This window comes from Arvicola amphibius, chromosome 12, assembly GCF_903992535.2.
Source record: "Arvicola amphibius chromosome 12, mArvAmp1.2, whole genome shotgun sequence".
In the NCBI taxonomy this organism is placed as follows: Eukaryota; Metazoa; Chordata; class Mammalia; order Rodentia; family Cricetidae; genus Arvicola; species Arvicola amphibius.
This window is the reverse complement of record NC_052058.2, coordinates 123,247,896-123,260,267: the sequence shown is the minus strand read 5'-3', so window position 1 is coordinate 123,260,267 and position 12,372 is coordinate 123,247,896. Positions and strand designations below refer to the sequence as shown.

General features: G+C 50.1%; 1 protein-coding gene across 1 annotated transcript in view; it reads left to right on the top strand.

Annotated features, from left to right (window-relative positions):
- Abcc8 (ATP binding cassette subfamily C member 8) overlaps positions 1-12,372 on the top strand; it is a 69,495-nt gene that overhangs the window by 29,021 nt on the left and 28,102 nt on the right. Inside the window, exons 11-16 of the mRNA XM_038313551.1 lie at positions 7,453-7,493; positions 8,874-9,019; positions 9,996-10,101; positions 10,237-10,353; positions 10,697-10,772; positions 11,325-11,430. Of these exons, the coding sequence (XP_038169479.1) occupies positions 7,453-7,493; positions 8,874-9,019; positions 9,996-10,101; positions 10,237-10,353; positions 10,697-10,772; positions 11,325-11,430 (592 nt within the window). The remainder of the gene's footprint in view (positions 1-7,452; positions 7,494-8,873; positions 9,020-9,995; positions 10,102-10,236; positions 10,354-10,696; positions 10,773-11,324; positions 11,431-12,372) is intronic.

Below are 12,372 nucleotides of genomic sequence, written 5' to 3'. Positions count from 1 at the left end.
TCTCGATTCAGAGTGTGATCAGAATATTCCGAAGCAGGTTTCCAATTCTTACGAGCGTGAAATATTTTCAGAGTCAGAAGGAACTGTCACTGCCCCAAGGAAGCTGTCCTCTCTTGGGAGTATGCAGAGAAAAGGGCTAGGTGTCTGTACAGAGCAGAAGCCCAGGCTAGCCTTTCCCTCTGCATAAAACTCTCTGTGTTTGGAGAGATACACATATGAAAAACACTTTTCAGAATAGAGTGGAAAGAACCTGCCAAGCTCTAAGCTAACTAATAAAGAAGTTAAAATGCACAGGCGAAACTTCCCCACCAGAGAGAATCAGCAGCTTCAATAGTCCTCATAGAGAGGGCTATGGAGACTGCTCAGTGGGGAACTTCTGTGCCAGTGTGAGGACCTGAGTTTGAATGACAAGCATACAGTCTGTAATCCCAGTGCCCTCATGTGGAGCTGGGAGTTTGCAGCCAGAGAATCCCTGAGCTCAGAAGCCTGATAGATTGCCATACGCAGAGCAAAGCAAGGGACCCTATCAGAGACAGGTGGAAGTTGAGAATAGACTCTGGAGATTGTCCTGTAACCTCTGTACATGTACCATGGCATGTGTATGCCTGCATTCATGCACAAGAGCACCAACACACACACACACACACACACACACACACACACACACACACTATACACAGATACAAAACAACAAAATACATTAAGAGAGCCAGGTATGGTTACCTGTAATCTCAGAACTTGGGAGGTGGAGATAGGAAGATCATGAGTTCAAAGTTGTCCTCAGCTACACAGTGAGTTTAAGGCCAGCCTGGGCCAGGTAGCCACCATCAAACAAGGACTGCTTAGCCCTGAGCACCCCAGAGAGTCAGTACTCCCCACCCACACTAGGTCTAGCTATACCTCAGACAGAGTTTGGTCCAGGTAGCAGCGGCTAGGACACCTACCATAAATGACATGTATGTCTACATAGGGAGGCTTAAGACCCGGCTGTCTCAAAATAGAGCCATGGGCATGGTCAGGTTCCTAGTCTTCTTCCCTCATCTGCATCCTCTGACTCTGATTCTCAGAGCAGGTACTAGGCACTCCAGGAGATGGAGACATTAGAACAGACCATGAAGAGAAGCCAGTGTCCCAGACCCAGGTCCACTTCTACCTCATCTCTGTTGGCTACCTGCCTTCCCAGCATGGGCTGGTTTATTACCATAGCTCTACCCTGAGTATAGCCTGGTGAGTGATAAGGAAACAGGTACCGAGGAATGAGATTGGTGCTGGAGCTTTTCACCATAGCTAGGAGACACCTTTTCCCAGTGATACTGGCAGCTCTGCTTTAATTGCCACCATGCATGCATCAGTTATCACATAGCCCGTATACATGAGTAATCAGAATAATAACAGTGCTGCCTCCTCACGTCCCTCAGGGACCAGTCTGTGTCGCTCTGCTTGTCCCTTTAGGCCTCGAAGATAGGTACAGGGTCTCTGTGCAGGCTCCTGCTTGGCTCCAGATGCCCTTGCTCCTTCTGGTCCTTTCCCCAAATCCTGCTGACCCTGAGTCCCAAAGCCAAGGCTTATCTTGCAAGATCCTGATGCAACAAATAGCAGCTGCCAGGGCCGCTAGGCTTTCCATCTCTCTAGGCATTTTATCTGTAAATTTTGATTAATGTAAAATAATTGTACATATTTATGAGAGACAGTGAAGGCTTCGATGTGTGTTCAGAATGTGCATACATCAAACCAGTTCTTCAATGTACCCACCTCATTATCACTGCTCGTGTTACACTCTTTGGAGATATTCTCTAGGCATTCAGAAATATATAAGAAGTCATGGTGAGCTATGGTCCCCGGGCTGTGCACGAGAATGTTAGAAAAGAAAAGTAGGTAGGACAAATATATAAGAAGTCATTGTGAGCTATGGTCCCCGGGCTGTGCACGAGAATGTTAGAAAAGAAAAGTAGGTAGGACACAAAAAGACAGCTAGGGCAGGTTCTTACTCACGTGGAGGCTGGGGTGTCGAGCGTTAGTGAAGGACTTGCCACACAAGTGTGAGGACCCGAGTTTGAGCCACAACACACACATGGAAGAGAGCAAGTGGGGGCCTTGCTTTTAAGTCCAGTGCTGCGGAGGGAGGCCCGAAATTCCCCGGGGCAACTGGCCAGCCAGTTGGGCCTCATCAGCAAGCCCAGGTCCCGTGTAGAGATCTAAAGAGTGGATGCCTCCGAGGCATGACACTTGAGGCTGGCCTCTGGCCCGCACACACACAGTCTGTCTCAGTATAGGACAGTAACTGGGAATGGAGAGGTGGCTACATAGGGGTATGAAGCCTAGCTGTCTGAGTGCTTGGGTGCAGCTCCCTGTCCTTCAGCAGAGCTTCAAAAGCCCAGCGCTGTTTGCTTGGCATGTTTGTCCTTGCTGGGGTGTCTCTTCTGAGAGGGAGAGTCGGGTGGGGATCCCTCCTAGCTGCAGGCACATGCTTCGTGCTTCAGGTGGGATCTTGCTGTCACCTTCCTGGACTCCCTGCTTCTGTTTCCATGGATCAAGTCATGGGTCATTAGGTTGAGCTAATGGGAATCTCGTATTTTTTCCCTTGGCGCCAGCCATGGGGCCCTGGCAACGTGAAGGCTTCCTGGCGTTGTGTTCCCATGGGGCCCAGCCTGGATGTGCTGGATGAGTTTCCAGTTTGGTCGTATACACACCCTGCGGGTAGGCTTTGGGGCAGACGTGATTCCTCCTGACATTTTGTGATGGTTTTATAGACGGGTCACCAAGAGTTCTGGTGTCTTGGGCAGCCAGTGGGATGAGGGGCTAAAAGAGGCCTGGGAACTTCTACCTCCCCAGCATCTCAGAGGAGTGGCAAGGAGTTCTTTGTCCTGCCAGTCAGCCAGCCAAAGTGCCACCACCTCTCTGTTGAGCTTCCTGAGTGAGGAAGGTGTGGGCACGGTTCACACAGTCTTAGGGGACCCTGACTGTGACTGTCATAGGTGGCCCTGTATGTGTCAGGAACACAGGGTCAGATCCAGATGTGCGTCTTCTGTGTTACTCACCTGGCCTGTGCCTGTGTTTCCTTCAAGCACTTATTGGCTGACTGAGAACTGTCTCCTATGTGCCAGGCCCTGTGTTTGGCACTGGTGAGAAGGCACACAAGTCCTAGCCAGATGTTGTCTGTAGTCTGCTGGGGAGGCCACCATGCAGCAGTGCAGTGATTGGTAAGAACAGGAGGGGACAATCTGAATGCCCACAAAAGTTACAAATTGTGCTCATTCTTGTCTTAGAGGTGGTGAGTGTCAGAGAACACCTGTTGGGGGGGGGGGGGAGGCCAAAGTGGTTCCCAGGATAAGCTTGAATTGCCTGGGTGAGACAGGAGCATCCAGTCACAAAGGCCTCAAGGTGGGAAAAATGCTGGTGGATTCCACCTCAGACTTCCTTTAGTAGGACTAGATGAACTCAGAGAAAATGTGTCGTGTCAGGCCACTAGGCTCGCTCCTGGGGCAGGGAGCCATGGAAGGAGCTTAGGAAGACTGAAGATGTGATTGCCAACTCTGTCAGTGCTCTGTGCTCGGGGATCTGGACCTTAGACAGGCAATGCAACAGTCTCAGCTGGGTCAGCTCAGACATGTGGAGGGCTGGGGACAAGTGTCCGCCGGGCATAGCATAGCTGTTCTCTACACTCCATAGGCTGCCTGTCTTATCTTGTCTCTCTGCGGCCTCCTCAATGGAAGCCCTGAGTCATTTGTTTATATCTTTGTCTTTTTGAGACCATTTCTAACAACTGACCTGGAACTTGCAATGTGGCTGAGGATGGTCATGAGCCCTGACCCTCTTGCTTCCACCTTCTGGGTGCTGGGGTTCCAGATGTGCACACCACACCCATCTCCTGGTCCTCTTCTTTCTCCAACTCCTCTCCTTCGTTACCTGTCCTTCCTTCTGCCAATCAGTGTGGCCACTGAGGGTCATTTATGTGCATCCTTTCTGGTTTGGCAGCGAGGTTGGCTGAGGAGGAGCCAGGAGAGCAGAAATCAGTCCTGCTGTGACTCTCCAACAACAGGGTACCATGTCCCTGCCTTCCTCTCCACTCTGCTGACTCTGCTCACATCAGAGTAAATGGAAAATAGCTCTCATGCACTTCAAAATACATTTTCCTTCCTCCCAACACAGCTTGCAGCTAGGACGGAGCTGAGTGCCCCTTCTCTGTCTTCCCTCCACAACGAGCAAAGCTGGAGTTAACCAGGGCACAAATGGCCGCTGTGCCTCCCTGGCATGTGACTCTTAAAATATTTATGGCAACTTAGAAAATGAAAAGCTTCTGTTATACAGTGCCAGGCTGGTGCCCACAAGGCTAAGAAGCATCGCTTGGACAAAGCCAGGAGAGCCAAGGACTGGATCTGCTCTGGTTTGGATGGGTTTGTTATCTTCTTTGCAGTGGGAGCGTGAAAAGCTAGCACAGAGTTCGGCTCAGGACAAAGATTGCTAAACAATAATTATTGAATTGAGTGAAGGATCTTTGTAAATTACTCACATCTCTGTACCATTTCGGATGGGCTGCACCTTTATAGTGGCTTTTTAGGACTGGGCACATTAAATTAATCTCCTGCTAACTACCTAGGTGTAGTGAAACATACCTGCAATTCTAGCACTTGGAAGGTGGAGATGGGAAGTCCAGGAACAGTCACAAGCCACACATAAACACACTCAAACACGCATACATAACACACAAACACTCTCTCTCACACACACACAAACACACACATACACACTCACACATACTCAAACACAAACACATGCTCAAACACATAAACATATTCACACAGTGCACTCACATACACACATGCTCACACACACTCACACGATACACTCAATGCATATACCCATATACACTCACACACACTCACACATACTAACGTATATACACTCATGAACACACACACACACACACACACACACACACACACACACGGAGTTCTAGTTTGCTTTTTGCTCCCTTAATAAACACCATGATGTTGGGGTCCGATGCCCCAAGACAAACTATTTTTCCCTCTCTGGGCTGGCGTGGAGGCACGGGAATAATTACTATCCCACTGCCTGTTCACCCCTTCCCTCTGCCCCACCGTTATCTGCCATACTCAGAGAGGTGCAGGGCCACAGTCTTAAGCCCCCAGTCTGCAGCAGTGACATCCCCAAGGTGGCCACATTCCCCCATGGTAATGGGGTGTTCTTCCGAGGGACATTTGAAACTCAGCAGCCGATGATCCCACTCCTCTAGCTCCCACACCAGACAGGACCTGGGACCTCTCGCAGCAGACATCCTTCCAGGGGAGGGTGAGCGAGCCAGAAAATCACATTCTCATCCTTCTGCCTCTCCTGCAACAGCCAGCACAGTGCAGAAATTAATTCTGTCACAAGCAGGCTCCACATTGCTGCATCAGCTCTGAAATGTTCATTTTTAATTTATTTATAGCTTGTCTCATTCCTCAAAGGAGTTCAGGCATCTCTAAAAATAAAGACAATAAAACAGAAAAATATACGTATTTTTAAAATCATGACCATGGGAAACATGCATTAGAATAAAATATCAATTATCACACACTTTCTGCCTGCCAAGCATCCCCCAGAGGTGTACAGCATCACTTACTAAAGTGGCCCCTCGTGCTGGAGGTTTCCAGCCTGCCCCATTCTGGGTGGCTTGTTGCTATAGCTGGAGCTATGTTTACAGTGATGGTGCTGGGGCTGGCACCATCTTGCTGATAGCCTTCCGGTCTCTTAAGTGATTATTCAGGATAAATGCCGAGGACCTGGATTATAGGATCAGAAGGTAGGGACTTCTCGGTCGCTCTAGCCACATGGAGCTAGATTGCTTGTTGGCAGGCTGTTATCAACCCCCAATCCAAATCCCGGCCTGCCCTGATGCTGCGAGGAGAGCCCAGCATCAGACAGAGGTCTCTTGGATTAGGGCAATGGCTAGAAGGTGCTTCTCCACGTTAGTCTTTTATCTTGAGAGGGGCAGGAGTGGGGCTACTCCAGCCTTGTAGCTGTGTGGCTGGTGAGTCACGGGTCCAGGACTGGCAGGTGTGTGTTTTCCTCTTTTGCCCATTTCTCCCCAGTGGCTGCTGATTATGCTGTAGCTTATCCCCAGACCCTCTTCCCACAGATATAACTAGTAATGTTACTACAACCCCAGAAAAACACCATAAAGCAGGTGGCAGCGTTGTGTGGGTACCTCTGGGGAGCAATCCTGCCTTTGTCAGGAAGTGCAGTTGAAACACGGCCGTCATTAGTACTGCTACTGAAGAAATGCCTTTGAGTCTCACAGGAAGGTTAGCACTGCCCAGGGTCTTCCCCGTATAGGGAGTGGCCATCTCCACTTTCAGATTAGAAACTCCTCGAAAAGATGCTTGATAACTCCCCCAGGGCCTTTCTGGGAGAACAGTGCTGGGCTCCCTCTGGGGGAGGGGCTTTAAGTGCAAGGACCTTGCATGCCCTTCCTTCAGGGTGGGATTCTCTGCAGCAGTGGCTGCACCTCCAGTGCAAATCTGTGGAAACTAGCTGCTGCATGGACGTTCCTGTTGTAGCAGGACAGCCAGGCAGTTTTGGAGACTTTGCTATTTAGCAGACAGGGCCATGTACAATGGCTAAGCCTTTGGCTGCAGGCCCTGCCTCCTGGTCTTTGAACTTTAATCTGGGTGATTGTAGAACCAGCCTTTTCCTCACTGGGCTTTTCTGAGAGAATGGAAAAAAAGTGGATGAGAACTTGAGGTTGAACTTTAAATTTATTTAGTTTATGTGTGTGTGTGCTCACACATACACATGCATACAACATGCCAAGGGCATGCGTGTGGAGGCAAGGGGACAAACGTGGGAATCTATTCTCTTTCTACATTGTGGGCTTCAGGGATTGAACTTGAGGCTCGCAGAGTTGGTGGCAAGTGCCATTACCCACTAAGCTACCTCACCAGCCCCTGAGGCTGCACCTTCTAACAGAATGAGGAAGGTGCCCCTATTCCAGATATCAGCTACCCAGCCTGAGCATGGAGTCCAATCCTTAGATCTAAGGAAGACCCTGATTTATGCTTTCAGCCTCCAGCCCCTTAGTCGGAAGGAGTTTGAAATTTCTCCCATAGCAGACTAGAAAACTTCTGTTCCGCACAGGGATATGCAGGGGGTCCAGGTAGAGGACGGAGCAGCCTTGGGGGCCTCCTAAGACACAGCTGCTTACCGCTCAGCCTTGCAGCCATGTGCCGGCCCTGCCAGGGGACTTCCTCCACTACTTCTTCACAGGACAGAAACAAGGGCCAGGGTGAGGGGACAAGAAGCCCTAGGAAGAAGCAAGGGAAGAAACAGCTAGTGCCGTCCCTCTAGACGAACCCAGCAAAATGGGCTTCCACCCAGATCTCTACCCCCACCATCTCGGCCACCTTCTTGTTTCCACCTTCCTCCCAACCCCATCTTGTGCTTCCTTTACAGTTTTCATGAACACAGCCATCCCTATTGCTGCTGTCCTCATCGTAAGTGGACCCCTCTCTTCTGCATGGGGCTGGGGAGAGGGTAGGTGGAGAACCCTCCAGGTCCCATGCTTTTGCACAGGGATCTCCAAAGTTGTGTCCAGGGGTGGGGGGGGTGAACATAGATGGATCCCCTCTCACTCCACCCAGACAGGGCCTCGGTCTTAGGTCTTGGGGGATACGAGACATAATACTTAGAGGAATGAAATTAGTTAACAGGGCTGGGGATGTCGCTCAGTTGGTAGAGTGCTTGTCTAGTATGCACAAAGCCCTGGACTCCAGGCCAGCACCGTGTAAACTGGGCATGGTGGCACATTCTGTACTCCCAGCACATGGGAGATGGAGGCAGGAGATCAGTTCAGTCACTCTTGCTTACATAGTAGGTTCAAGGCCAGCCTGAGCTACATAAGACCCTGTCTCAAAAAGAAGGAGGGGGAGAAGGAAGAAGAAGGGGTGATGTTTATAGAATTTTAAAATGGCTATTCGTTAATTGAAAACACTTAAAAGACGCAACATATCTGTTGTGGAAATGATGGGAAGGTTTATAAAGAGTAAAAATGGAGACAGACCCCACCCCAACTCAGCATCTTCAGGGTGTTTCTTCTCGTCCTTTTAAGCAGACGATGTGTCACTTCTACAGAAATAGAACTGTGTTGCACACACGGTTGTGTAACCTGCTTTTTTAGATGTAGGAACATGCCACACACAGCTCCCTTATTATGGGCTGGCATGATGTGTTTTCTCCAGGGCATCTTTGATCGAAGCTGTACCTAAGCTTAGCTGTGGAGTCAGGTCACATGCCCTACAGCAAGGCCCCAGACCCCTGGTGCCCACACTCCATTCCACCTTCCCTCCCCTCCATGTCTGACCCTGAACTGGGTTTTGTTTTGTTTTGTTTTGCTTTAGAACGATATCGATACTTCCCCTAAAGTTGGCATCCCTGAGCAGCTGAGAGTGCACAGGCTGTCAGGCCTGGTTGGGAATTAATTTTCAATGTGATTTATTGAGCTGATTCCTGGCCTGCACTCTGGGAACTGTGCTACAGATCCAGTCAGGTAGCCAGGGACAGACCCAGGAGGCGACGGTTTTGTAGCGACTATTTTTGTGCTTTTACCAGACTGAGGACTAAGGAAACTAGCAGCCAGAATTCTAAGTGGAACAGGAGCAGATCCAACCCCAGGGCTCCTCCCTGCTTATTCTTGGCACAGAGGGGTGGGGCCAGAGGGAGCCTACCACGAGTCCTGAGTTTGCTGGGGACATTTCCCTGAGTGACTGAGGAAGATGACTGTAACTGAAAGCTTCCCCAGAGTCCTGTCAGCTCTGGAGCTTCCTTTCCAGGATGCACACCCGAATCACCTATCCTCCCTATGCCTTCATCCACAGACCTTCGTGGGCCACGTCAGCTTCTTCAAAGAGTCGGACTTCTCACCCTCAGTGGCCTTTGCCTCCCTCTCTCTCTTCCACATCCTGGTAACACCACTGTTCCTGCTGTCTAGTGTGGTTCGGTCCACTGTCAAAGCCCTAGTGAGGTGAGAGAAGGGTCCAGGCAAGGACATCCCCGAAGCTGTCCATCACAGGACACACCTCCTTGTCATCCGGGCCTCTATTGAGCAGCTGTTATGGGAAAAGACTCTATGATACTAATATAGCAATTATCATGGCGTCTGGGATATAGTACATGCTTCCCAGGCACTAGCCGTGGTGAATAACTGGTCTTAATCCCAACTAATAGTAACACTAGCCAACCTTAATTTGAATGGTTTAACTAGAAAAACCCAACACCAGCCATCCTGCAGCCTTATCATCCAACTAACCATCTTTGACATTAAACTAACCCAAATTAAACAAAGGTACTTCAAATCTAAACTACTATAGGTCAACCTTTTTTTTAAAAAAAGTCTTAGGGGCTGTGGAGTGTTAGCTTGATGGTAGCATGCTTACCTAGTATAGGCAAAGCCTGGTTTCAGTCCCCATCACTGTGTGTGTGTGTGTGTGTGTGTGTGAGCGAACTTGGGTGTGGTGGTGCACACCTGTAACCCCAGCAGGAGGATCAATAATTCAAAGCTGTACTAGTAAGTGTGGGGTTTACCTGGGCTATATACGACCTCTCCTCAAAACAAAACAAAGCAATAATAAGAATAGTAAGGAGGCAGCTGGTGGAGGGGTGTTAAGATGACCTAGTCGGTAAATGTGCTTACTACCAAACCTGGTACCCTGGGTTCAGTCCTCAGGACTCATATGGCAGGAGAGACCCACTCACTAAAGTTGTCATAGTCCGTGTGCTTCCCCAACCCTACCACACGTAATCAATAAGTAAATCCTGGTAACATCTGTTACTCAGTCCCTTGGAGTTGCCCACTGCTCAGCTCCCCTGCAGCATGGTCTTTATGGGGGCACATTTAGGACCAGGCACCCACTAAGAGCTGTTTTCTCAGATCACACTTCCTCCTCTCCCCTCCTCTGCCCTGGGCAGGGGTGAAGGGTACCTCTTCACTTCCCCTTCAGCGTGCAAAAACTGAGTGAGTTCCTGTCCAGTGCAGAGATCCATGAAGAACAGTGTGCCCCTCGAGAGCCTGCACCCCAAGGCCAAGCCGGCAAGTACCAGGCAGTGGTGAGTGCCCAGCCTCCCCTTGCTGCTCCCATTGGTTTTATCCAAGTCCTGAAGTTTATGCCCAACTGCACTGGGCTCTCACATTCCCCCAGAAGGGGTCCAGTACAGGGGCCCTCACCTCCTAACCATTCACAGCCCCTCAAGGTTGTGAACCGCAAGCGCCCAGCCCGGGAGGAGGTTCGGGACCTCTTGGGCCCATTGCAGAGGCTGACCCCCAGCATGGATGGGGATGCTGACAACTTCTGTGTCCAGGTGAGTCCTCAACCCTGAATTCACCACACACCCACCATCTTCCAAGAGAAGCTTAACACTACAAGACCAAGAGCCTGGGTTCTGGGTCCTCCATCCAAAGCCTCCCTGCATGCTGAGAGGAATACTGAAGCCAAGGACATTTCCACCCCACTCATCAGGGGAACACCCACTAGGGTACCTGAGACAGGGCTTAATCCCATCCTGTCCTGCCCAAGAAATCACTGCAGGGATTAGACATAGTATCCATTGACTTTCACAGGGGAGGGGAGAGAAGGGACACTCCATAACTGAAAACCCCATTGCTTTCTGTTTTCTTCTGTTCCATGGGGGTTGGACGATGAAGATCATTGGAGGTTTCTTCACCTGGACCCCTGATGGAATCCCTACTCTGTCCAACATTACCATCCGTATCCCCCGAGGTACGACCCAGCTCACTCCTCCAGACGACCCCCCATGTCCCAATCAGAGAGGAAAAACAAAATCAATATTTGCTAAGTACTTGCCCACTGCTGCCTAGCTGGGCGTTGTGAGGTCTGAATTCTAGACATAAGTAGGCAAACCCCGAAGTCAGAGTAAGACAGTGACCCCTTGCTGTTAAACCATCCACTGCCAGGTATCAGGCTTGAGTAGTCTAGGAGGATGTATGGACATGGAGGTTCTGAACAAGGGCATGTTCCCATCAGCCTGGGGCAGAGGGTCCTAGGTGGGGGCCAGCCTGGCACTTTGGAGAGACTACAAAGAGATGAACTATTGGGATGCTCTGCGGGGAAGTGTAGGAAGGACCTGGGAAGCCAGAGAAGGGTGTCAGCTTCAGAAGGTAAAACTCAAGAGAAGAGGGCTTCTTAGGTCTTCCGGGCAGGGGAGGCGATGAGGGGCCCAGGGCTGTGAGCACCTGCCCATCATTTCTTCTGGGTGACATTGTTCAGACTCCACCCTGCTCCTCTCCCATCTGCTGCCCTTCATTCACACAGGCCAGCTGACCATGATTGTGGGGCAGGTGGGCTGTGGCAAGTCCTCGCTCCTGCTCGCCACCCTGGGAGAGATGCAGAAGGTGTCAGGGGCCGTCTTCTGGAACAGGTACCGTTGGCTCCTCTCCCTCCAGCCACCTCTCTCTGGAGGATGCCTCCGCACGGGTGGGCACTTAGGAAATGCTCTTCTTTTTCTCGTGGTGTTGTCATTCTCGCCAGTCAGCTCTTGCTGTGTGATGTGCCAGGTTTTTGCACAATTCTATGCACGAATGATTTCCTTGAGTCCTTATAACCAGCAGAGTGGTAGTACCAATTCTCATTTTATAGATAAGAGCTGTATTTACTGTAATTCACACAACTAGCAAGAGGCAGAGGGGAGATTCAAACTCAGTTATGCTCACTCTTAAATCCCATATTTTCTCCCTGCCAACTTTGGTTTCAGCTTTGTCATCAGCAAAACTGACTGGGCCATTCTGAGTGTGTGTGGAGGGCCCAGAGTAACCCAAAGAAACACTGGCTTCCAAAGATCACTATCTTAATTAAAGAGTCCGAACCTTAGGCAGAGTCCTTCATGAATCTATTATTTATATCCACCTACTTCTAGAAGGCGGTGAAATTAGCTTCTGAAAGATGGCTATCAAGTGGAATCTAATAGGCAGGGACACTGAGATATGAGCAGAGTGGAGAAGTGTTCAGACCTGCAGCAGGAGACAGCTGCAGCCACCCCTCAAATCCTGGCCCTGTGCTCTGCCATTGCCAAGGAAAAGAGTTGCCCCAGTCCCCCAGCTGGGGCTCATAGCTCTTAATCAGGGCAGCAGTCAATTTAGCAGGAGGGCCAGTTTGTCCTGCGGGTCAATTTTTAAAGGAAATTACCCGAGATGCCAGGTTTTGATAAGACTGAGCACGGAGCTGCACAGAAAGACTTCAGACGTTAATACAGGCTTCACATCCACTGCCTCTTTTCCAAACTCTCCCTGAAGTCTCTCTCCCTGCTGTGGCTGTGGCCTAGCAGGTCAGTCCTTTGGGTTCCCTGAACATCATATAAGCCTTG